This window comes from Gadus macrocephalus, chromosome 10 (assembly GCF_031168955.1).
Source record: "Gadus macrocephalus chromosome 10, ASM3116895v1".
Classification (NCBI taxonomy): Eukaryota; Metazoa; Chordata; class Actinopteri; order Gadiformes; family Gadidae; genus Gadus; species Gadus macrocephalus.
Window position 1 is genome coordinate 12,331,337 of NC_082391.1, and position 24,759 is coordinate 12,356,095.

At 50.2% G+C, this 24,759-nt stretch overlaps 2 protein-coding genes across 12 annotated transcripts in view; one reads left to right on the forward strand and one right to left on the reverse strand.

Moving 5' to 3' along the window:
• The window catches only part of si:dkey-237h12.3 (teneurin-3), a 73,471-nt gene extending 57,092 nt beyond the window's left edge, over nucleotides 1–16,379 (forward strand). For 4 of the 11 annotated variants that reach the window (XM_060062383.1, XM_060062384.1, XM_060062376.1 and 1 more), the window contains 11 exons: nucleotides 129–149; nucleotides 1,480–1,712; nucleotides 4,817–4,971; nucleotides 6,710–7,593; nucleotides 8,209–8,384; nucleotides 9,149–9,384; nucleotides 10,179–10,475; nucleotides 11,415–13,026; nucleotides 13,332–13,462; nucleotides 13,830–14,581; nucleotides 14,727–16,379. In XM_060062383.1, coding sequence (XP_059918366.1) covers nucleotides 129–149; nucleotides 1,480–1,712; nucleotides 4,817–4,971; nucleotides 6,710–7,593; nucleotides 8,209–8,384; nucleotides 9,149–9,384; nucleotides 10,179–10,475; nucleotides 11,415–13,026; nucleotides 13,332–13,462; nucleotides 13,830–14,581; nucleotides 14,727–14,769 — 4,540 coding nt within the window. In that variant the 3' untranslated portion in view covers nucleotides 14,770–16,379. Of the gene's footprint in view, nucleotides 1–128; nucleotides 150–1,479; nucleotides 1,713–4,816; nucleotides 4,972–6,709; nucleotides 7,594–8,208; nucleotides 8,385–9,148; nucleotides 9,385–10,178; nucleotides 10,476–11,414; nucleotides 13,027–13,331; nucleotides 13,463–13,829 lie in introns of all 11 variants that reach the window. The other 7 variants (XM_060062381.1, XM_060062382.1, XM_060062379.1 and 4 more) reach the window with 7 other exon arrangements.
• Nucleotides 1–24,759, reverse strand: part of ppid (peptidylprolyl isomerase D) — a 314,679-nt gene that overhangs the window by 11,810 nt on the left and 278,110 nt on the right. The window lies entirely within an intron of this gene.

Below are 24,759 nucleotides of genomic sequence, written 5' to 3' on the forward strand. Positions count from 1 at the left end.
AAGGAGTTTATATCCAATAAGTCGTTGGTAGCATGAATGTGTTGCTTGAATACTTAACCCTTGTATTTATTAAAATACTATCCCTCCTCTCCTTCCCTCCTTCCTCCTCTCTCCTCCGCCTGCTGTAGAAACAAAGACTTTAGGCACAGGTATGTGGTTCAATCCCTCTCCTCATCTCTCCTGCTCTCCCAACGCTCTCGCTATCACCCTCTCTCCCTCCCCATATCTCTTTCCCCATCTCTCTCTCTCCTAATCCCTCTCTCTCTCCCCATCTCTCTCTCTCTCTCTCTCTCTCTCTCTCCCTCTCTCCCTCCCCATGTCTCTTTCCCCATCTCTCTCTCTCCTAATCCCTCTCTCTCTCCCCATCTCTCTCTCTCTCTCTCTCTCTCTCTCTCTCTCTCTCTCTCTCTCTCTCTCTCTCTCTCTCTCTCTCTCTCTCTCTCTCTCTCTCTCTCTCATTCCCCCCCCCCTCCTCCCCCCCTCGCTCTCTCTCCCTCCCTCCTCTCTCACCCCTCCCTCCCTCAGACCATCAGTACCAATGCACTAGGTGTAGATCAGCATTATGTACTGGAGGAGACAGAGCAGCGTAATGCTTCGGTCGGCCTTCAAAGAACGTTTACGACTCAATTGGAATTTGAGCTGTTTTTTTTACAGTAACTGCATTCATTTTTACACCATCAGAGCACTCAAGCAGCAGTTTAATGTCATTTATGTCAGTCGTTCCCGAATAGAAAGGTTATGTCCCTCCACCTGTTGTGTTTAAATGTCTCATAAAGCATGCTTCACTGTTCTGCTGCCAGCCAACAGTCATGTTTAATATAACGGCATATATTATAGTATAATATAATATAGTATAAAATAGAACAATATATTATTATATAATTTAATATAATATAGTACAATATATTATCTATAATATAATAAAGTATAATATAACATAATATAGTATAGTACAACACAATATAGTATAACATAGTTTAATATAATATAGTATAATATAGTATAATTTTAAATATTATAGTATAATATAACACAATATAGCATAATATAGTATAAGAAAACATAATATAGTAATACATTACATAATATAGTATAATATAGTGTAATATAATTTCATATAACATTGTTTAATTTAGCATAATATAGTATAATATAACACAATACAGCATATTAGTATAATAGAACATAATATAGTATTACATGACATAATATAGTATAATATATCATATATATATATATACATAATATAATGTAATGTAATATAATATATTATTAACATAATATAAAATGATGTTATGTAATGTCACGCAAAGTAATGTAGATAATATAAAATAATGAAGTATAATGTTATGTAATGTTTTATCATGTAATATTATGTTATGACATATATTTACACATCATAATATAAGATAATAACGTGTAACCCTTGGGCTCTGCCAGTGAACCCTCAGTAATCCCCTTTCCTCTGTGTGTGAGCAGCAACAACCCGGCCCACCGCTACTACCTGACCACCGACCCGGTGTCGGGCCAGCTCTACGTGTCCGACACCAACTCCAGGAGGATCTACCGGCCCCGGGTCCTGGGGGGCACCAAGGAGCTGACGGCCAACGCCGAGGTGGTGGCCGGCACCGGGGAGCACTGCCTGCCCTTCGACGAGAACCACTGCGGGGACGGCGGCAAGGCCCCGGAGGCCTCACTCACCGGACCCAAAGGTACCAGGAACGTCTTGTCCACATGGGACCACCTGGTCCACTAGGACCAACAGGGGCCTGAGACCAGGAACATCTAGTCTGCATTGGACCACCTGGTCCACATAGGACCACCTGGTCCACTAGGACCCACAGGTGCCTGAGACCAGGAACATCTAGTCCGCATATGACCACGTGGTCCACATACGACCACCTGGTCCACATACGACCACCTGGTCCACCAGGGCCCAAAGCTACCTGAGACCCAAAGCTACCTGAGACCCAGGAGCATCTAGTTCATATAGGACCACATGGTCCTCTAAGGACAGATAGGAACCTGAGACCCAGGAACATCTGGTCTACTCAGGACCCAAAGGTATCCTTACACCTGCTTACCAGAGGGCCTTCCTGTTGTTTTGGTCGAGCGTCGTTTTAGCGACACTCTCGTGGAGAGTAGACTTCATGATCACAGGAAGCGTACCGAGAAACGAGACATCCCTCAGGGAACGAGGTTTTAACGAGACGAGCCCAGAGAAAGGGGAGCTCAACGTTTTATGACTTCATTCACAGAGAACACGATTAATATTCCTCCACACAGAATAAACATCAGGCCGACTGCAAACTTGCCCATTACCACATCCATCGACTGAAGTGCTGTGGAAGACGACAGATGTTCACACATTATATCAGCAGAAAGGTGGGACCTGGAGAACACATCTCAACACGTCCATCATTCGTCCCACGCTGGTCATCCGCTACCTCTCCCACTGCAGGACTGGAACCCATTGTGTTACTCCATGTTACGCCTAGACAAAAGGATGAAAACCACGATCTCTTCAAACAAGAGGAAATCAAAGATTAGAATCAACTGCTAACAATTCATGATCTAATCAAACATGATGAAATCAAATACACAAATCAATCGCTAACCAATCAGATGGATCTGTGAACTCCTCACCTGGTTGTTAAAGTAGGTCAGAGTCAGGAAACACATGAAACCAGATCTTGGATATATCACTGAGAAAGCACTTTCCACAGTTAGAGTGGGTGCGGGTCTATAGGGTGCAGGGACTGTATAGGGTGCTGTCCCTTGGAAAGCAGAGCATAGGAAAAGTTTATGATAGTGAAGCATGCACCAGGCTGGAGCGCGGGGAGACAGGAGGATATGAACTAATGATGGAGTGGGCGGAAGAGCTTTTATTATTTCCCTTCCTCTCCTCATGTTGGCGGAGTTCTGCCCAAGAGTGACACTTTTCATCTGTCAGACGACGAGCTGTCAGCCTCTCGCCTGGGACTATCTCTTCCTCCTTCTCCTCCTCTTCCTCCCCATCAACATCTTCCTCCTCCTCCTCTTCCTCCTCCTCCTGCTCTTCCTCCTCCCCTTCCTCCTCCTCTTCCTCCTCCCCGTCCTCCTCCTCCTCTTCCTCCCCCCTCCTACCCAGCCTCTCCCCCACCGACGCCTCCTCCGACTGCTCCTCCTCACCCTCCTCTCTTCCTCCTACCCCGCCCTCCTAAACCATATCATCCTCATCCACCTCCTTCTTCTCATCACACCACTGCCACCCACACCACCGTCCCTTCTTCCATCGTTTCCTCCTCCGTCGCCTCCTCCATCATCCCCTTCTCCTTCTTCTTCAAAACGCCTCCACCTTCTTAACATCTCTGCATGAAATAAACCTTAGTCTGCAGATAAATATAGACACACGAACACACACACACACCCTCACACTTACCCAGCTAAACAGATTGTAATTCTGTTCAGCAGATCCAAAGCAACACGTTTTAAAAGTGTTCTTCCTCGTGGGCTGAGGGTGAGAAACCCTCACAGGCTGAGGGGCACTACGGCTGACAGCAGTCTTGTGCTCAGGCCGGGAGGGGAGAGAGAGGGGGGAGAGAGGGGGGAGCATGGGGGACAGAAAGGGATATGGAGATGGATGAAGAGAGAGAGGGAGGGGAGAGATGAAAGAGAGTGGGGGAGATAGGGAGAGAGAGAGGAGAATGTAGGGGAGCGATAGGGAGAGACTGGGGGGAGACAGAAGGAGAGAGAGAGGAGAGTGTGGGGGGAGACAGAGGGAGCGGGGGAGGGCGAGGCTGGGAGCTGTGTTAATATATCTTCAGTGGGCGGGGCGGTGTGAGCGACTGGTACCCTGAGCCGCGGCTCTGTCAGTCGGATGATTTAGCCTGCCGTTGTCTCCATGGCAACTGCCTGCATTTCACCACTTTCAGCCGAAATTGGTGAAAGCTGTCATTTCCGCTCCTCCACTCATCACTTATCAGATGGAGTCGGGGGGTCGGGACCCTCGCTGCTGAAGTGACCGGTCGCGCCCCGACAGACCTCACCCCCACCACCCTCCTCCTCCCTCCCCTCTTTACCTCCCCCCCGGTCTCAAACCACCCCCCAGCTGTCTCCCCCACGTCCTCCCCCCCCTCAGTTGTCGTCCCCTAGTCTCCCTCCCCCCAGTCTCCCCCCAGTTGTCTCCCCCCCCCCAGTCTGCCCCCCCTCAGTCTACCCCAGCCAACCCCCCCAGTTGTCTCTTCTAGCCCGCTCCCCCCAGTCTCCCCCCCCCCCTAAGTTGTCTCCCCCAGCCTCCCCCCGGGTGGTGAGCAGGCTACGCCCATGCAGTCGTTCCTCTCCACGCTGACAAATTATTCACCAGCAGAAAAGCCGGCTGAATTATTGATGGATGTGCTTTCTGCAGTGACCTGAATAATACGGAGCCAAGCTAGACACATGTTCCCGCCATGTTCTGGTCACCGAGTCTCCGCCGCACGCATCCCGGCTCCCCGTCGCCTCCGCTGCAGCCGGCTGGCAGTACTCCCTCAGTACCGGACCACAGAACAATGCCTCACCAGCACTGGGACAGTCAACTTAGGATCACAGAGTCGCTCTCCAGCTTCAACCAAAGACTCACATGTTCAGAGTCACCTGGACAATTCGCCCCATACCCCTCCATTCTCATATTTTTAGAGTTGAACAACTCTCGGTTTAGTCAGGCCCGCATTTGGGTCGGCCAACATTTTGGGAGAGGGGTATGTGCCCCTCGGACACACCCCTAAGCCCCTTTCCTCCTCCTCCTCCTCCTCCTCCTCCTCCCCACCTCCTCCTCCTCCTCCTCCTCCTCCTCCAGGCATCGCGGTGGACCGGAACGGCCTCATCTACTTCGTGGACGGGACCACCATCCGCAAGGTGGACCAGAACGGCATCATCTCCACCTTCCTGGGCTCTAACGACCTGACGTCGCCGCGACCGCTCACCTGCGACAGCAGCATGGATATCAATCAGGTACCCCCCCCCCCCCTCCCGCTGGGCCACATCCACCCCACCACCCCCCCTCCTCCTGCTGGGCCTCACCCACCCCCCCGCCGCTCGGCCTCACCCCCCATGAAGCAGCACTCACCCTTTCATAGTGACCCCTCCACATGCACATCACACCATGATCAGGGGATCTGATCAGAAGATCTGATCAGGAGATCTGATCAGGAGATCTGATCAGATGATCAGGTGAGGGGGCTCATGGAGGAGCCAAAGCAGAAACAGAATGTCCCTCTTAACGGTTTGAGGACAGAGTTTAATCTGCTGAAAGTCAGGTGAGGAGTCAGGAGGACTGGGAGAGGGTCTGAGTAACGGGCCTCACTCCTACCTCACTACCAGTCTTCACCCATCAGCCTCCAGACCTCCCCGCTCCCTCCTCCTCCCGGCTTAGACGAGGTGATGTCTCCTTAGCGCTCGGACCGGCAGAGAGCAGCTGTCACATGAGGAGACCGGGTTGAATCATGAACACAAGATGATGCTGAACAATAGCTTTTAGTTTCACAGAGTCCAGTCGTACGGTACAACTCCCCCTACAAGGTACCGGACTCTTGTTGTGTTCCTAATTATTCATATGAAAGGTCAACATAAACAGGTTTAACTAAAGGTTTAGAAATGAATGAAACCCGTCCACCACAGCAGTAATACAGTCCCCTTCCACAGGAGGACCCTCTCAGACCCTGAGACCCTGGTAGACCCTCTCAGACCCTGGTATACCCAGGTAGACCCTCTCAGATCCTGGTAGACCCTCTCAGACCCTGGTATACCCTGGTAGACCCTCTTAGACCCTGGTATACCCTGGTAGACCCTCTCAGACCCTGGTAGACCCATCAGACAGTGGTAGACCCATCAGACCCTGGGAGACCAATCGGACCCTGGTAGACCCTCTCAGACCCTGGGAGACCCATCAGACCCAGCTCTGTGTCTCTGTGTTCAGGGTGGCCACAGCCGATAAAGGTTTTCATGGCCAACCAAAAGACCAGCTTTCATGGTTCTGCTCACCTGGTCCTGCTCCCCTGGTTCGGCTAGCCTGGTTATTCTAGCCGTGTTCTGCCAGCCTGGTTCTCTAACCCAGGGTTTGGCTGGCGGTGGATATTTGTGAATTTTATTTTAATTACCGTCTGGGAGACGTCGGTTCAGGAGCGATTCAGCGTTTTTCCTGACACAATTCCCCGTTTCAAGGCCAAATCCATCAGCTGCTACGTCTCACTCTCCGACACATTAGCATAAGACTGTCATAACCACGGCAGATTGGTTCTCTGGATCCAAATGAGCTGCTGGAGACATGTGGAGGTCATGCTTCGGTTCCTGGAGAGACAGCAGCACAGGAAAGGCTATGTTTAATACATGAGAAGGGTCTATTGGTGGTGGAGGGAAATTTGTATAAATCACCGCGCAGTAATAGAATACTAGAACTATAGTCAATAGAATCCCCTGTAGCGCCCCTAGTGCCGTTAGTCCTCCCAGTACCAGGCCTTAGGACACCCCCAAACGCTGAGCCTCTTCAGGAGAACCCCCCCACCCCAAGGGAAGGAACCTTCAGACGGGGTTTGAATCCTAAGGAACCTTAACAAAGTGTGTTTGTCCCCTAAGGAACATTAACAAAGAGTGTTTGTCTCTTAAGGAACCTTAATAAAGTGTGTCTGACTCCTAAGGAACATTAACCCAGCGTGTCTGACTCCTAAGTACCTTCCTCCGTGCGTTGTCCCAGGTGATCCTGGAGTGGCCGACGGACCTGGCCGTGAGCCCCATGGACAACTCTCTGTATGTGCTGGACAGCAACATCGTGCTGCGCATCACGGAGGCGGGCCAGGTGAGCATCGCGGCCGGGCGGCCCCTCCACTGCCCGCTGTCCGGGGGCGAGCCCCGCCCGGGCGCCGGCCAGCGGGCGCGGTTCAGCCCCCTGGAGAACGCCGTGTCGCTGGCCGTGTCATACCATGGGGACTTCTACGTGGCCGAGACGGACGAGCGACGCTTCAGCCGGATCCGCCGCGTGTCGGTGGGCGGGGAGATCACGCACCTGGCCGGCGCCGTCTCCGACTGCGACTGCAAGAACGACGCCAACTGCGACTGCTACCAGAGCGGGGACGGATACGCTAAGGACGCCCGGCTCAACGGGCCGTCCTCACTGGTGGCGGCGCCCGACGGGACGCTGTACGTGGCCGACCTCGGGAACATCCGGATCCGGGCGGTCTCCAGGAACGGGCCCGCCCTGGGCTCCACGGCCAGCACCTACGAGGTGGCATCGCCGGACGTCCAGGAGCTGTACGTGTTCGACCTGAACGGGACGCACCAGCACACGGCCAGCCTCCTCACCGGCGAGCCCAAGTTCTCCTTCAGCTACAGCACCGACAACGACGTCACCGCCGTCACCGACAGCAACGGCAACACCCTGCGGATCCGACGGGACCCTAACCGGACCCCGGTGCGGATTGTCGCTCCCGACAACCAAGTGATCTGGCTTGCGATGGGCACGAACGGGGGGCTGAAGACGCTGACCGCCCAGGGCATGGAGTTGGTGCTGCTCACCTACCATGGCAACAACGGCCTCCTGGCAACCAAGACCTCGGAGATCGGCTGGACCACCTTCTATGAGTGAGCATGACCTCGTTAGGTTAAATGAATCCCTCCACCAATCACCCTTTTCTGCTTCTGCTTCTACTAGGTGGTTCAGCTGGCTCAGTTCCTGTCTCTGAGTTCCACTAGGTTGAGTTCCATCAGCTGGTTATTACCTTTAAGGCACTGCTCCCGGCTGTGTTTCCGGCACTTTCTACTGTTTCTAAAGGCGTAATGGGGTCACCATGGTGACCTGTCTGACAGCCATTGTTAGGACGTCGTTTTCTTTCGGGGAATGTTTAATTACAGCGGGGTGCAACTAAGAGGGGAAAAGTGTTTAGCCGACATGAGGATGACATGGTAATCAACCCCAAGGCTGAATTCATTCAGCCTTGGTGTGAAGGTCTTCTTTAAATCCTCAAAGTGGTCGTTGTTGAAACGTTTCAACAAGATGGTCGCACGGCTCCCTTTCATCCCGCTCCAAAATGTTTCTGGTTCAAAAAAGTTTCTGTAGAAAAGGACATTTAACAGAAGCACAGTGAAAGGCGACACTCAAACAACCCGCGGTCTTGAAAGGCAATGTGCTGTAATTGCAAAGCCGTTTTTTTCCACGTTTAAAACATTTGCTATTTTCCTTCCCTGGTCTTTTAACAGCTATGACAGCGAAGGGCGGCTCATGAACGTGACGTTTCCCACGGGAACGGTGAATAACTTGTACACCGACTTGAACAGCGCTCTCACGGTGGACATTGAGAGCTCCCTGACTGACGAGGAAATCAGCATAACGACCAACACGTCCACACTGCAAGCCTTCTACACGCTCACTCAAGGTGAGGCTGCGCCGGCTCTCAGGGATGAGCAGCTCTTTGAAGTGCTGTCATTCCACCTGCGGCGTGTTTGGTCTGTTCCCATTGCAGCAGACGCTGCACAACGCGTCTCCTCGCCCGCCGCTGACCCAGTTCAGAGACATGTTGGGCGGTTTCACATCCATGCTGTTTCAAGCGTGGATATTATGTGACTCTCCATATGTTTCAATGTTGATTTGTACATCACTCAGCATCCAAACTGATGCAGCGATTTTGAGAGGTTATCTGACAGCGTTGGGGTCAGGGTGGCAGAGTTCAGTCGGGAGGAGTCATGTATCATGATCCAGTAGATCACCGTCCTCTCAGTACTGCATGCCCTGCCTCGTTCCGTTATCTAAAATCAAGAATTCTCTAATATCTCTTTAGTTAACATCTAAGTGTCTGCTGGTTTTACATCACTTAAACAAATTCAAGGGAAGAGGATATCTTTTTACCTACTTTAAAAATATGTCTTTAACGGAATAAAAGCAACGATTATGCAGTTTTTCAATTAGAATCTCCTCCTTTATTCATTTTGATCCTTGCATGCTTGTTGCATTTATTCAACCGCTTTTTATTCTGTGAACATCTGATTCTGTTCAAAGCCTAAAGTTATCTCTGCCTAGGTAGCAATGCATTCTCATGTTACTGGTCCCTCCGGGGTAGTGCATCACAGAGCTAGTGGTACTGGTTCTGTTCTGCTGGTTCTGCTGGGTTGTATCTCATAGTGTTCCATTCTGCTCCTCCAGACCAGTGTAGGAGCAGCTACCAGGTGGGCTTTGACAACTCCCTGAGGATCTCCTACGCCAACGGGATGGACACCCACTACCAGACCGAGCCTCACATCCTGGCCGGCGCCGCCAACCCCACCGTAGCACGCCGCAACATGAGCCTACCCGGAGACACCGGCCAGAACCTGGTGGAGTGGCGCTTCCGAAAGGAGCAGAGCCGTGGGAAGGTCATTGTGTTCGGACGCAAACTCAGAGTAGGTCGTCCCTGGCCTCCAGGTCGTCGTGTTCGGACCACACTCAGACCACTTCCCCCCTTTTGTCAACGGCCCTGTACCAACACTTGGTTTTGTCGGGCTTGTTTTAGAAACAATCCAGTTTGGCACCCTGACAGTTGTACCTTGTTCCTGACAATGGATTGCTCAAGACAACCCCAGATAGCTTCAGACAGATTTGGAAAGATGGCTTCAGATTAAGTGATCTAGAGAGAAAGATGTACATACACATATCTTAGCTTGAGACAGATCTAGACGGATGGATCTGAAAGGACAGCTCTAGATGGACAGAGCCAAAAGATCAGAACTATAGATGATCAGAGCTAGAATTACAGATGTAGGTGGACAGATCTAGATATATCTTGGCTCCAGACACCCAGAATGAGCCTCCCTCACACTGTTACAATTTACAAAGACCCCTCAGCCAGATAAGGCTAGGTGAGACGGATTAAACCAGCTATCATCAACACACTCCTCAACGCCCCAACCCACCCTAACCCTAGCCCACCCTAAACCTTACCCTAGCCTACCCTAACCCTATCCCTAGCCCACCATAACCATAGCCTGCCCTAACCCTAGCCGACCCTAACCCTAGCCGACCCTAACCCTAGCCCACCCTAACCCTAGCCCACCCTAACCCTAGCCCACCCTAACCCTAACCCTAGCCCACCCTAACCCTAACCCTAGCCCACCCTAACCCTAACCCTAGCCCACCCTAACCCTAGCCCACCCTAACCCTAGCTCACCCTAACCCTCGCCCCCCGTCTCTCTACCAGGTCAACGGTCGGAACATCCTGTCCGTGGACTACGACCGCACGCTGCGGACGGAGAAGATCTACGACGACCACAGGAAGTTCCTGCTGAAGATCATCTACGACGCCACAGGCCAGCCGGTGGTGTGGGTGCCCAGCAGCAAGCTGCTGCCCGTCAACGTGAGCCGCAGCAGCAGCGGCCAGATCACCGTCCTCCAGAGAGGGCCCACGGTGGAGCGGGTGGAGTACGACGCCCAGGGACGCCTGGTCTCCAGGGTGTTCGCCGACGGACGCACCTGGAGCTACACCTACCTGGAGAAGGTGAGCACCGCACACCTGGAGAAGGTGTCAAGAAGAATTTGGGATCAAGCTCATTGCTTCTACAGGCTTACCAAGTGTCAAAGAATATAGGAAGGACACTGCAACAGTATCCTCAGAGCACCTCTATCAATATTCAAATCTGTTGTTCTGTGTCCTGCCGTCACTGCAGGGCTAGCGCAGGCTAGCGGCTGGGTTAGCCCTGGCTAGCGACAGGGTTAGCGCTGGCTAGCAGCAGGGCTAGAACCAGGGGCCTGCAGCGGGCTTTCAACAGCCCAAGTTAGCATCTGTGTGCTTAGCATTAGGCTAATGATTTGCATGAGGACTCTCCACACAGGATGACTGCCACAAGCCTAATAGCATAATGATAATAAAACACATTTGCACGACTTTCAAAAGGAGAAACAAATCATTGTTAGCAGCAGATAATGATGTTTTTTAAATGAACAAGTGGCTATGGTAACGATTAATCAGGCCCCAAGCAGGTTAGTCAGCCAGCAGTTCAATACACTGAATAATTCATAGGCTTTAGAATCCATTATTATTTCATCAGCATTCACTTTAAACGTATCTCTCTAAGATTGCTTTACGGTGGAGTTTCAGTTAATTTATCTTGACCAGTTTTTAACCTGGGATCGTCTCTCTCGCTCTCTTCCTCTATAATACCATAAAATGCTCTCTCTCTCTCTCTCTCTCTTTCTCTCTCTCTCTCTCTCTCTCATGCTGTCAATGCTCTCTCGTGCTGTCCATACTCTCTCTCTCTCTCTCTCTCTATCCATACTCACTGTTTGTCTGTGTCTCGGTCTCTCTCCCTCTCATGCTGTCCATGCTCTCTCTTTCTCTCTCTCATACTGTCCATACATTCACTCTCTCTCTCTCTCTCTCTCTCTCTCTCTCTCTCTCTCTCTCTCTCTCTCTCTCTCTCTCTCTCTCTCTCTCCAGTCCCTGGTGCTGTTGCTCCACAGCCAGCGTCAGTACATCTTCGTGTTCGACTCCCTGGACCGGCTCTCTGCGGTCACCATGCCCAGCGTGGCGCGCTACTCCATGCAGACGCTGCGCTCCGTGGGCTACTACCGCAACCTGTACCACCCCCCGGAGAGCAATGCCTCGGTGGCCGTGGACTACAGCGAGGACGGCCTCCTGCTGAGGGTGGCCCACCTTGGCACGGGCCGGCGCGTGCTCTACCGCTACCGCCGCTTCAACAAGCTGTCGGAGATCCTGTACGACTCCACGCGCGTCAGCTTCACCTACGACGAGACGGCGGGCGTGCTCAAGACGGTCAACCTGCAGAACGAGGGCTTCATCTGCACCATCCGCTACCGGCAGGTGGGCCCGCTCATCGACCGGCAGATCTTCCGGTTCAGCGAGGACGGCATGGTGAACGCCCGCTTCGACTACACCTACGACAGCAGCCTGCGCGTCACCAGCGTGCAGGGCGTCATCAACGAGACGCCGCTGCCCATCGACCTCTACCAGTTCGACGACATCTCGGGGAAGATCGAGCAGTTCGGCAAGTTCGGCGTGATCTACTACGACATCAACCAGATCATCTCCACCGCCGTCATGACCTACACCAAGCACTTCGACGCCCACGGCCGCATCAAGGAGATCCAGTACGAGATCTTCCGCTCCCTCATGTACTGGATCACCTTCCAGTACGACGACGTCGGCCGCGTCATCCGCCGCGAGATCAAGATCGGGCCGTTTGCCAACACCACCCAGTATGCCTACGAGTACGACGTGGACGGCCAGCTGCAGGCCGTCTACCTCAACGAGAAGGCCACCTGGCGCTACACCTACGACCTCAACGGGAACCTGCACCTGCTCAACCCGGGGAACAGCGCCCGGCTGCTGCCGCTGCGCTACGATCTGCGGGACCGCATTACGCGGCTGGGCGACGTGCAGTATCGCCTGGACGAGGACGGCTTCCTGCGCCAGCGCGGCTCCGACATCTTCGAGTACAACTCCAAGGGGCTGCTGGTGAGGGTGTACAGCAAGGCCGGCGCCTGGAGCGTGGTGTACCGCTACGACGGGCTGGGTCGCCGCGTCTCCACCAAGACCTCCACCGGCCCCCACCTGCAGTACTTCTACGCCGACCTCAGCTACCCGGCCCGCATCACGCACGTGTACAACCACTCCAGCTCCGAGATCACCTCGCTGTACTATGACCTGCAGGGACACCTGTTTGCCATGGAGATCAGCAGCGGTGAGGAGTTCTACATCGCCTGCGACAACACTGGCACGCCGCTGGCCGTGTTCACCAGTGACGGGCTGCTGGTGAAGCAGGTGCAGTACACAGCCTACGGGGAGGTCTACTTCGACTCCAACCCCGACTTCCAGCTGGTGCTGGGCTTCCACGGGGGGCTCTACGACCCCCTGACCAAACTGCTGCACTTCGGGGAGCGGGACTACGACATCATGCCCGGGCGCTGGACCGTCCCCGACATCAGCACCTGGCAGAGGGTCAGCAAGGAGCCTGTGCCCTTCAACCTCTACATGTTCCAGAGCAACAACCCCATCAGCAAGGTGCTGGAGCTCCGGGAGTATGTGGCCGGTGAGGAACCCACACACACACACGTCACATCACAACACGTCACATGACATGTGAACCTCACAACACGTCACATGACAACAGGTCACATGACTCGTGTTCTCCATGTTGCCAAGACCTGCAGCAGTTCTGGAACATCAAAGCACATGTTTTGTGTTGTAAATGTCAGTTAAGTTCTCTTTCTCGTGAGTCAGCGTGTTGGTCTCGCTCACTAACGTTGCTATCTCCCAGGGGGAACCGTGCAGTTGCGCGAGCGTGCATACAGAACCGCGTCCGTGACAACACTAACACGAGTCTTTGTGTTGCAGATGTGAACAGCTGGCTAGTGACCTTTGGGTTCCACCTCCACAACACCATCCCCGGCTTCCCCGTGCCCAAGTTCGACCTGAGCGTGCCGTCCTACGAGCTGAAGAAGAGCCAGCTCTGGGATGACCTGCCGGTCAGTTCCAAGGAACACCCCACACACCAGATGGGGTGGAGATATGTAGATATCTACAGAGATGTTGTGTAGACAAGTAGAGATGTAGAGTTTGAGATGTTGCGTAGACATGAAGAGATAGAGAGATGTGTATAGACATGTAGAGATGAAAAGATGATGTTGAGATAAAGAGATGTAGAGATGCTGTGTAGACATGTGGAGAGATATTGTGGAGACATGTTAAGTCATGGTTAGCTCTTGTTTAGAGATGTTACTGAGGGATGGGAATAGGGGTTGAGATGCCTTGAGATGTTCCTTCTAGATTGTGGCTGCTCTGACGTCTTGTTGTATTTCCGAGTTGGCCGAGCTCTAACCTGTCCCTCCCCAGGCCATCTCGGGCGTCCAGCGGGAGGTGAACCGGCAGGCCGTTTCGCTGCTGTCCTTCGAGCGGCTGCCCGAGGTGCGCTACGCCCGGGGACGGCGCGGCGAGAAGCCCTGGCTCTGGTTTTCGGCGCCCTCCTCCCCCATCGGCCGAGGCGTCATGTTCGCCGTGTACAAGGGCAGCGTGCACACGCACGCGCTCAACGTGGCGGGCGAGGACTGCGTCAAGGTGGCCTCCATCCTCAACAATGCCTTCTACCTGGAGGACCTGCACTTCACCCTGGAGGGCCGCGACACCCACTACCTGGTGAAGCCCGGCCTGCCCGACACCGACCTGGCCGCGCTGCACCTGACCAGCGGCCACCGCACGCTGGAGAACGGCGTCAACGTCAGCGTGAGCCAATCCACCACCGTGCTGGACGGACGCACGCGGCGCTTCGCTGACGTGGAGGTGCGGCGCGGCGCCCTGGCGCTGCACGTGCGCTACGGCTCCACGGTGGATGAGGAGAAGGGCCGTGTGGTGGAGCTGGCCCGACAGGCGGCGCTGGCGGGGGCCTGGGCCCGGGAGCAGCAGCGGGTGAGGGAGGGGGAGGAGGGCGCACGGCCCTGGACCGAGGGGGAGAAGAGGCAGCTCCTCAGCAGCGGGAAGGTGCTAGGCTACGACGGCTACTTCGTGCTCTCCATCGAGCAGTACCCTGAGCTGGCCGACAGCGCCAACAACATCCACTTCCTCAGGCAGAGCGAGATCGGGAAGAGGAGGTAACACAGAGGAGGAGGAGGAGGAGGAGGAGGAGCAGAGGGCCTCGAGTAGAGGAGGAGGAGGAGGAGCAGAGGGCCTCCAGTAGAGGAGGAAGAGGAGGAGCAGAGGGCCTCCAGTAGAGGAGGAGGAGGAGGAGGAGCAGAGGGCCTCCAGTAGAGGAGGAGGAGGAGCAGAGGGCCTCCAGTAGAGGAGGAGGAGGAGAAGGAGGAGGAGGAGCAGAGGGCCTCCAGTAGAGGAGGAGGAGGAGCAGAAGAGGGCCTCCAGTAGAGGAGGAGGAGGAGCAGAGGGCCTCCAGTAGAGGAGGAGGAGGAGTACAGGGCCTCCAGTAGAGGAGGAGGAGGAGAAGGAGGAGGAGGAGCAGAGGGCCTCCAGTAGAGGAGGAGTTGGAGGGGGGGGTGGAGGAGGAGCAGTAGGAAGGGGTGGAGGAGGATGACAAGGTGGAGGATGAGGAGAAGGAGGTCAGAGAGCAGCAAGAGGAGAGGAGGAGGAGGTGGAGGTGAAGGAGGCAAAGAAGGAGATGGAGGAGGGATAACGGCGGAGGTAAAGGAGGAGGCGAAGATGCAGTAGGAGGAGGAGAAGATGCAATAGGAGGAGGAGAAGATGCAGTAGGAGGAGGTGAAGGAGGAGATGGAGGAGGGGTGTGTTTTGTAAATGAGGTCCTTACGTTGGAACAGTGCTGTGCATTGTTCCAGAGACACAGGAGTCTGAACACTGTAACCACACGCATGTTCCTGGAGCTCAGTCGAGCTACCAGCTCACCAGAATGACTAGCTCACTGGAGCGACCAGTTCACTGGACCAGCTCACTGGAGCGATCAGTTCACTGGACCAGCTCACTGGAGCGATCAGTTCACTGGACCAGCTCACCATAGCCACCAGCTCATCAGAACGATTAGCTCCATGGAGCGACCAGTACACTGGACCAGCTCACTGGAGCGACCAGCTCACTGGACCAGTTCACTGGAGCAGCTCAGAGAAACCAGCCAGAGAACCAGACTCTCTAGAACACTGAGACCAGAGATTAAACAATGTTTCTATGTTTCTTGTTTTAATGGATAACAAAAAAAAAGACTGAATATTTAACGGAGGAAAAGCGATGTTTACACGATGCATCTCCACACGGCCCTCACCTGCCAGACACCTGATCAGCACTGTAAAGCGTTCTGTAAAACGTCCAAACCCCCTGCATAGCGAAGACGGCGCCTCCATGTTTATTTAACCGTCGCCATGGCGTCCGCGGTCACAGGGACACAATGTGTTGTAAATTATGCAAATGAGTTGTGTGTTTCCTTTTCCTTTGATGAGCTGTGTGTACCAGTCATATAAACAATACTTTATGTTGTGTTTCTACATCCAATAAAGCCCTACCGATTTCAACCTGTGTCTCTGCCTTCTGCCCATGTGACACCACTGAGGTCAGGTGATCACACACCTGACCAGGTGATCACCCGACCAGGCGATACTTCCTGTGTGTCTGCAGCGAGGGGTGAGATGTTGCTTCCACTAAATGTAATGTTTATGGGGTAGAGTGACTTATGACCTCGCCGTCTGAATGTTTCATGGACACAAATATTTCATGAAGGCGCTTCACATGAACACGGTTCAGTCGCTCCAAATATAGAACCGCGCTCCAGATTTCAAGTGTCGACGACAAGAAGACATCAGTCTTAGTCTGGAAGGTTCTTCACTTCTCTGCTTTATTGTTGTTCTTACCAGAGGACTGTTTTAGTGTAGTGTTCCTAACTTATTTAATACAGTGTTCCTTTGAGTTTAAGTGATTAAATGATCAAACACGAAAGGTAACATAGTGTTCTTTCTTTATTCAAATAGTGTCCACTTTGATTGCTTTAATATCGTTTTATTTGTATGCATCATTTACCCTTATTATTTGAGGTTATTGTTAATAGTGTTCTGTAATTTGTTTTAATGTAGCCTAAATGAAATATATGTTATTTAGAATGTAGTTGGTTTTTTGGACAAAGTTTTCTTTAATTATTAACTTTTAATACGCATGTTCGTCAGAAGACCTTGAGTTATTCATGTTACTCAGAATTCTTTTTTTTGCATTTTTAACATGTTATTGTTGAATTATTCGAAAATTGTAATCTCTACAATTCCACATAATGCTGGTTATGTTTCTTCGTAGTGTTCAGTGTCCTCATAGAGATTAGAGATTAGAGATGGAGAAGAGATGAGCAGAGCCGTTCTACAGCAGTTTTCAGACGGTAGGCCTACGGTTTAGTGAAGCTGCCTAGTGAGGAACAGAACCGCGGGACAGAAGGACAACAAGACAGTAAACCTTCAGTCGATCGCAGGCTTTAAATCGATACAGATTATGATATTTAATTCATGTAATTACGTCCTTTGATTGGATGATGGAGATGAGGATAGTGATTATTACGAGGCCTTTGTTATTCTCCATAAAGGAGAGGCGGAGATACTCAGAAAAAGCCGCTGGATCTGGTGGGTCTCGGGCGCCCTCTAGCGCCGTTAATGCGCCATTACAGGACCTAACGCTGAGAGAATAGAGGAGGAACCTCAGATAAGAGTCGTGCGGTGACCACGGCCGTGCTTGCCCTTTCCTTTTACCCGGGGTCCGTCTGCTCATTCCCGTCTTCCCGTTCCCCCGTTCCCGTCAAGTGGGCTTGAGAAGCATGGGAGGGATTCCCAGGGAAGGAAAAGGGAGGTCTGAGGAGGTCGCCAGGCTTGGTCTGGAGCGAGCGAGCGACTGCCGCTGCTATTGTGGGAGAAATTAACCATTACTTTTATATTAACTATGAGTATTATCAGGCCTATATACATCAGGCATAAACATTAATGGTGGAAAGTAGAGAAACCACCTCTGGACTCAGAGCAAGGGCCTAATAAGGCGCCAAGGACATTGGGGCCCAGGCTACTGACATCCTCCCATTTTTTAGATTAACTACAGGAGATGAGCACATACGTAAGGGAATGTAAGGCTAACTTTCCGTGCCATGTAAGGCCATTTTGAACATATACCAGGACGGTCATATTACATGCAAAACAGCTCAGTTGGGATGGATAAGAGAGAGCGGGATCGGAGCCCCCGTCAGTGTCTTTGAAAACCATACTCGGCTCTGTTGTTCCTGATTTGTGGGTAACAATAAAGTCTCTGTCAATACTTTTTCCGGACTCTCCAATTCCTCTTGCGTATAGCTAGTTGAAGTGAATTAGATAAGTCGTTAATAGAAATTGCTACGACATATTGGCGTCTACGAATCAGGATTGACAAGAGGCAGCCCAGCTGCTGGGCTGCAGGACGGGGCGCGAGCGGATCACACAACCCCAGAGCTCATCAAATTCCCGGTAAATTGGCTTACCATTGATTAAAACGGTTGTTTGATTTGTTCCTGTCCCGTCTGAACGCTTGGCAGCAGGTAAAGTGTCTCTTTACCTGCTGCCAAGCAGGTAAAGAGACACTTTACCTGCTCTCTAAAAGAGACACTCTTATCCAGGGGCGGTGCCAAACGGTTGCTTGCCGTTGCTATAGCAACTCCAAGCAATTACTCAGAAACCCCAGAGCAACCCCTGATTTTTTGTCAAACTCAAACAACATATTTGAAATAATGCCATTTTCCGTAAAATGGTATTAAATAAGTTCAACTAAACCTACTAGTTGGTGTTTAAATACAGGATTGATCGTCATCCAGTCTACTCCCGCGAGATCTCCTAACAGTTCTTTTTTCATTTTGTTGTGAATCACACGATGTGTCTTGATATATTAATTTGTTGTAATACGGTACCTCCTTTATTTAGTTAAAATAATATAATTAGCATAGGCTTATATATTTATACATGACACATTTTGGATGTGGGCAATGTCTGAAGAAACGGAAGAAAATATTGTAGCCTACACAGTTCTGAATTAGCAATACAATGTTAGCACATGCTTGCTAGCAATGTTGGTGTGTTAAACCGTATGGATTAAAGTGGAATATTGCAAGACGTCCTGTGATCAAGACATCGATTTAAGGTAGGCCGTTTGGTTATTAAGTTTGCCCGTCGCAGCATATTGACTTGGGGCCCACGTGATTTTGTTTTGAAGTAGAACTAGATTCTAGGTTTGGCTCATGCCAAAGGATGGGTTTATCGTAGCCTGGTATGATCCGCCCTTAATAGAAGTATTATGAAGTATAATAGTATCAACAATAATAGCAACTAGAACTGCAAGCAGTTATGCAGGGGTCCAAGAAGTGTGCATTTCGCCGGCACAACGCGACAAGAAATGTGCATTTCGCCGGCACAACGCGAAGCATGTGTTCAAAACGCTACCCTGAACCTGTGGATACAAAGGATTTGACTGTGGTAGGAGTAGCGAGAAGTCAGTGTAGCGTTTTCGCGGCGAAATTTTGTAGAAGATATACAATTTCCTCGTTTATTGCGCCCCATAATGGCGTAATTTTCCGAATTTTTTATCGAACGACATTAAGGTTAGCACCAACATGTGTGTACAATTTGGACTCGATCCGATGTCTGATTTTTTATTTTTTTGGATTTTGGATTTTCCACGTCTAATTTAGCTAATATACCAATATTCCAAACGCTACCGTTTCGTCGTCGAAGGTCGGATCAAAAAAGTGTTCGAATTTTATTTTTTGTGTGCGTCTGACGATGTCGTGTGCAAAGTTTGGTGTTGATTGGTCAAGAAATGTGGGAGGAGTAGGGAAAAAACAGTTTTGCGGTTTTCGCGATTTAGCGAAAAATATTCATAGACGCAAATGGGCGTGGCCTATGCCAAAAGACGCAGCAGACTCCAGGGAATCTGTGTGTATAACGTTTTGGACTGTGGGAGGTTCGGTGTGGGAGTTATAGCCCCAAACGCGTATTCCTTGGTATAGCGCCACCTAGGGACCGGCGTGTCTGGATTTTGTTATCTGAGTAGCGGTGCCGATTCTGGATCTAGTCATGCAATTAGCGCGTGTGCACCATTTACGGTTTGGGCTGTGGTACCACTTCTAAGGCGTACGAAATAATAATAATCCTTACAAAAACAATAGGGATCCAACCTGTTGGCTTGGACCCCTAACTATTGTATTAATGTTCCACATAGGCCTACATTTGAGACGTATCGCGCAACTAATGTGAATGCTTTGGAATGTACCGTGGCGACGGTGGGTCTGAGATGTGCAATTCACCACTATTGACAGGACAGCTAACCTTGTAGTTGGGGGACTGGTGACGGGCTGTTGATTGAGAGAACTATGTTGTTTGTTATATGTCGTGTGGCCGCAGTGCCACCTGGACTAGCAGTGAATGTGTACATGCCGCTGGGCTATTTTCATGTTGGCCTTCTTAAAGATCTTCCTCTACATTGTTCTATGTCTTTACGTCTTTATGTCTGTGCGTGTGTGAGGGAGAGGGAGAAAGATAGCGCACGTTGAACTGTCAAATGATACGATCACACTCAATCACAGTGGTGCGATTAGTCTGTGTTGTTGCTGTACTGTAAACTTGCCTCGTACGGGACCGCAACCACCCCAACCCGTGCCGAAAATGTCTTCCCGGCCGTGCCTCTGCCAAATTCAGGTGTTTTGATCAAGGTTTTTTTTTTTGACCAGCAACCTCTTGAATTCATACAGCAACTGTTAAGCAACTGCAACAAATTATTTCTGGCGCCGCCACTGCTCTTATCTCTCTCAGAGGCAGCAGAGAGAGAGGTCATGTTTCCCGAAGCTCCGCTAGGCATTGGAAAAAACTACTTAATTCATCGTTCAGATCTACTTTATTTTATTCTATTTCATGATCATAATACTTAACAATATATAGTTTGTTTCCGTCGTCCTCCATCGCTCGATTCAACAATACATTTTGGCACTTTTTATGACTCCCGGATCAGACCGCAGAAAAAGCCTTGGACTTTCCTATCGCCAACATGCCTCTGTACTCGGATATCTCAGGCACGGATACTGGGAAATGCACAGACTGCACCAAACTGCAACAGACAGTGGTTTTATTTGAAATGAGACTAGCAGCATTAGAAAAATGCAAAGGACTACTCCAGGATACAGTGCCGATGGGTGAGTTTGCTGAGCTAACTCAGACAAGTACACAACAAGATGATCAGAGCTACACTGTATCTTTCCCGAAGCTGGACAAGAGAGAGACAGTTCCAGCTGCGTCTCACTGGCACAGAGTCGGCGCTAAGCCAAAACAACATAGCAAAGTGAATCAACAAGTTCACTCAACGCCAAATGCTAAGCTACCCAAAGTTAAAGTTGCATGTATCAGCCGGATTAGCCCGTCACTGAAGTTAACCCTGCCACTGAAGAACCGGTTCCTGCCACTTCAAGAGTCCACGAACGCGCCTGCCACCCATGCACCCTTGAGCCCCGAGATGCGTCCGGACCAATCATATTGGAAAACCCCAAAATCTCACAGATTATTGTGCATGCAGGATTTAATGATATTCAAAGAGAACAGTCAGAACTTCTTAAGAGGGATTACACTGATCTATTGGATACACTGGACAAAATACACATTAAGTCATTCATCAGTGGACCCATACCAGCAGTTGACAGGGGAATAAACAGATTCAGTCGTCTACTTGCACTGAATACATGGCTTTCTAGAGTCTGCAATGAAAGAGGAAGGGGCTTTATTGACAATTTCAACTTATTCTGGGGGTGCAAATATATTTTCAGAGCAGATGGCCTACACCCAAACAGGTTAGGCTCAAAACTGTTAAGGGACAATCTTCTCTTCTCGCTTTCCCACAAATCTCCATGGTCTGACGCACAGGCCACAGTCAGAGCACAGGTTGAGAAGAAACAAGACTACAGCCTCCCCCACACATCTACTCTGCCACTATCTGACACACAGATAGCAGACAGCCCACAGACCTTGAAGAGAGACAACAGCCCGCCCGACGCCATCGACACTGTGCCTTCCCCCATCGCTGACGCTGGCTTGGCGAGGAACGGCCACCCCCCTCCTCTGCATTCCCCCATCGACGATGACCTCCAGCCTCATCTCTCCCATAGCCACAACAACAACTCCAGCCCCAATGTCTCCTCCCTTTGCGATTTTCCAGCTGAATTTAAGAAACTGGAAAATGTTGGCATCAAACTTGCATCTGTGTCAATGATAGCATCGCCACGTCATGGCCACAGGCTGATAACACCCAAGAGGATGGCGCCCCAGCCCCCCCCCTGTACTGATAGAAGTCCTGAGTATTACTGAGACAAAAAAGGGTTCAGCCGTAGACACAGTATAAAGGAAGTTTCACATAATCTGCTGAACCCAAGGTTACCTACGTCAAAACAGGGCAACTTTTGCATTCATGCTGCAACCACTAAGAGAGTAAACAAAGGGAAACTTTGTGTAGTGTGCAAAAAAACTTTTTACCATTTTGGACACATTTGAACTGTCTCAACATGTGAAAGAGGCTACTCATTGTAAGGGGCACACTCTAGACCTGGTTATCACAAAGGGCCTCAATGTTTCTGATCTCTCTGTGACTGATCCTTCCTTGTTTGACCACTTTTGTGTGTGTTTTCTTTAACATATCTTTTATTCCCGACATACAGACAAAATCCAATACTGTCAAAAAACGGTCTATCAATGAAGATTCTAATGTACTTTTTAAAAAGGCCATCTCCTTGCTACACCCTCTCAACCCATGTTTTGCTGATGATCTTGTAGAAAACTTTAATTTGAATTTTTTTTAACCTTATAAGGTTAAAAAGATTTCTGGAAAGCAAAAGGCACCCTGGAGAAAAGCTGCTTCTGTAACAGCACAGAAAAAAGAATGCAGGAAGGTTGAACGCATCTGGCGTAAAACAAAACTTCATATTCACCATGATATCTATAAAGAGAGCCTCCGTGCCTACAATTTAGACTTAAAAAGTGCTAGAGAAAATTTTTTCTCCAATATCATTAAAACCAACACTAATAATGCAAAAACCCTATTTGCAAATGTTGACTAAACTGACCAACCCCCCAACACAAATTCCACCTGATCTCCATTCCACGCAGAAATGCAATGAGTTTGCAGCTTTTTATACTGATAAAATTGAAGGCATCAGACGCGCCATCAATATCTCCACTTCAAACAAAAATGTTGGACTACCACCCTGTTCAGGCAAAAGTAACGTGGCAAGGATGGCATGCTTTAATGTTATAGACTCTCAAAATCTTGTGGAAACTGTGACACAACTAAAGCCATCCACCTGTTGCCTTGATACTTTACCTACCAACCTCTTTAAGAATGTTTTCGACTGCCTAGCAGTAGACATATTGCAGATAGTTAACAACTCTCTCCAGTCAGGCAATTTCCCAAAAGCTTTGAAAACTGCAGTTATTAAACCCCTTTTAAAAAAGCGGAGCCTAGATGCCTCTATTATTAACAACTACAGACCAATATCAAATCTACCCTTCATAAGTAAAATCATTGAGAAAGTTGTCCTCCAGCAACTTAATCACTTCCTGGCATCAACTGGTTGCTCTGACACCTTCCAATAAGGATTTCGACCCCTGCACAGCACTGAGACCGCCCTTATTAAAGTTGTAAACGACATCCGTCTTAACACAGACTCAGGCAAAACCTCAATACTAATGCTACTTGACCTCAGTGCTGCATTCAACACTGTAGACCGGGGGTCACTAACAGGCGGACCGCGGTCCGGGTCCGGACCCAGACGTCATCCTATCATGGACATATTATAGAAAGGACAGCGGACTACAAAATGGCGCCCCATTCATTCCTATTGAAAGTGCTCAATGGGGCAGGGGAACATCAAGGAGCGATTTGCTTCCGCATCATGGGAGCCTAGCCACGCCCTAGTTCATGACGTACCGGATCTTCTTCTTCTTCTTCTTTCGTGTTTATTTGCGGTTGGCAAACCAATATGGTGCATTACCGCCACCTACTGTTTAGTTTGGAGCTTCGATGGAGACGTACCGGATACATAAATATTCTTGTTTTGTAGCAGTTAGCATTGCAGCATCATAAGCGAGAGGTCTGAGCCATGGACCTATTAAAGAAAGGATAGCGGATTAATTACCACTCGAGACTAACACGAGAAGTTAACCTCCGTCAGCCAGCTTCAACATATGGCAAACATCCAGCAGCACATGGACCAATTGTGTTGGATCAGCAGGATGTGCAAAAGAGGATCTCATGTTATTGACATCCAATGTTGCTCCAAGGGCTCTCAGCATGGAAAAGTGGCATGATGGTCCATCGCACGTCAAGGAGACTGTACGAACTCCGGTGGCATGGAGTCGATGAAGGCATTCACTGATGATGTTGGCACGCTCTTCACCAGTCATTCCATTAATGAGGAAATAGGCAACAGGGATTTTCCAGGAGTCGTTGATGGCTACAACCATGAGGACCAAGGCATCTTTGGCTGGTGGTACACTGTCATCAACAGTGCCACAGCCAAGGTCCACATATCCATGGAATCTTCCAGCTGCATATTCCACGTGCTTTCGAATGGCCACTTCATCCAAAATGAGAGCACACAGGGTCTCCTTTCCTTGAACTTTTCTGTTCTGCACATGACATGCAAGAGCAGAGAGGGCAGGCTTTGTAAAACCGGGATCCGCAGAAATGTGGCTGTACCACGTCCGGATGGTGTCAGGATGGGGCATTACAAGGTCAAAGACTTTACGCACAAAACTATAAGCTGTGGCGGAATAGAAGTGCAGAGTCATCACAATTGAACGCAACTCCTCTGACACTTTCAATCTTTTACCTTGCGCCCTTCTGGAGAGCAAGGTCTTATGGACTCCATTGAAGGAGTTCTCCAGCATCTCTGCCACTAGAAATTAGTTTTTTTCTAATGGATCCCATTTTTTTTTCAGCCTGCCTTTTGAAGGATAGAGGAGATTACACCACTGCATAATGATGCTCAGCGCTGGTTGATGCTGTGGCTTCAGAAACATTGACCTGTACCTCAACAGCTTCATCAACAATACCTGTAACCTCTGTGGCTTCCGAAACATTAACCTGTACCTCATCATCAACAACAGCTGCAACACCTAAAAAGACTGGGCAGTAATTGTGTTCTTGATACACATTACTTACCTCCCCCCTTACCTTAGATGGTGATTCAGGCTTGCCGAAAAGGGTGGGGACCGCACGTGGTTTGAGTCTGCGTTTGATGGTGAAGCAGTCCTCTGTGAAATGCCTGGCACACAATCTGCTGTACACA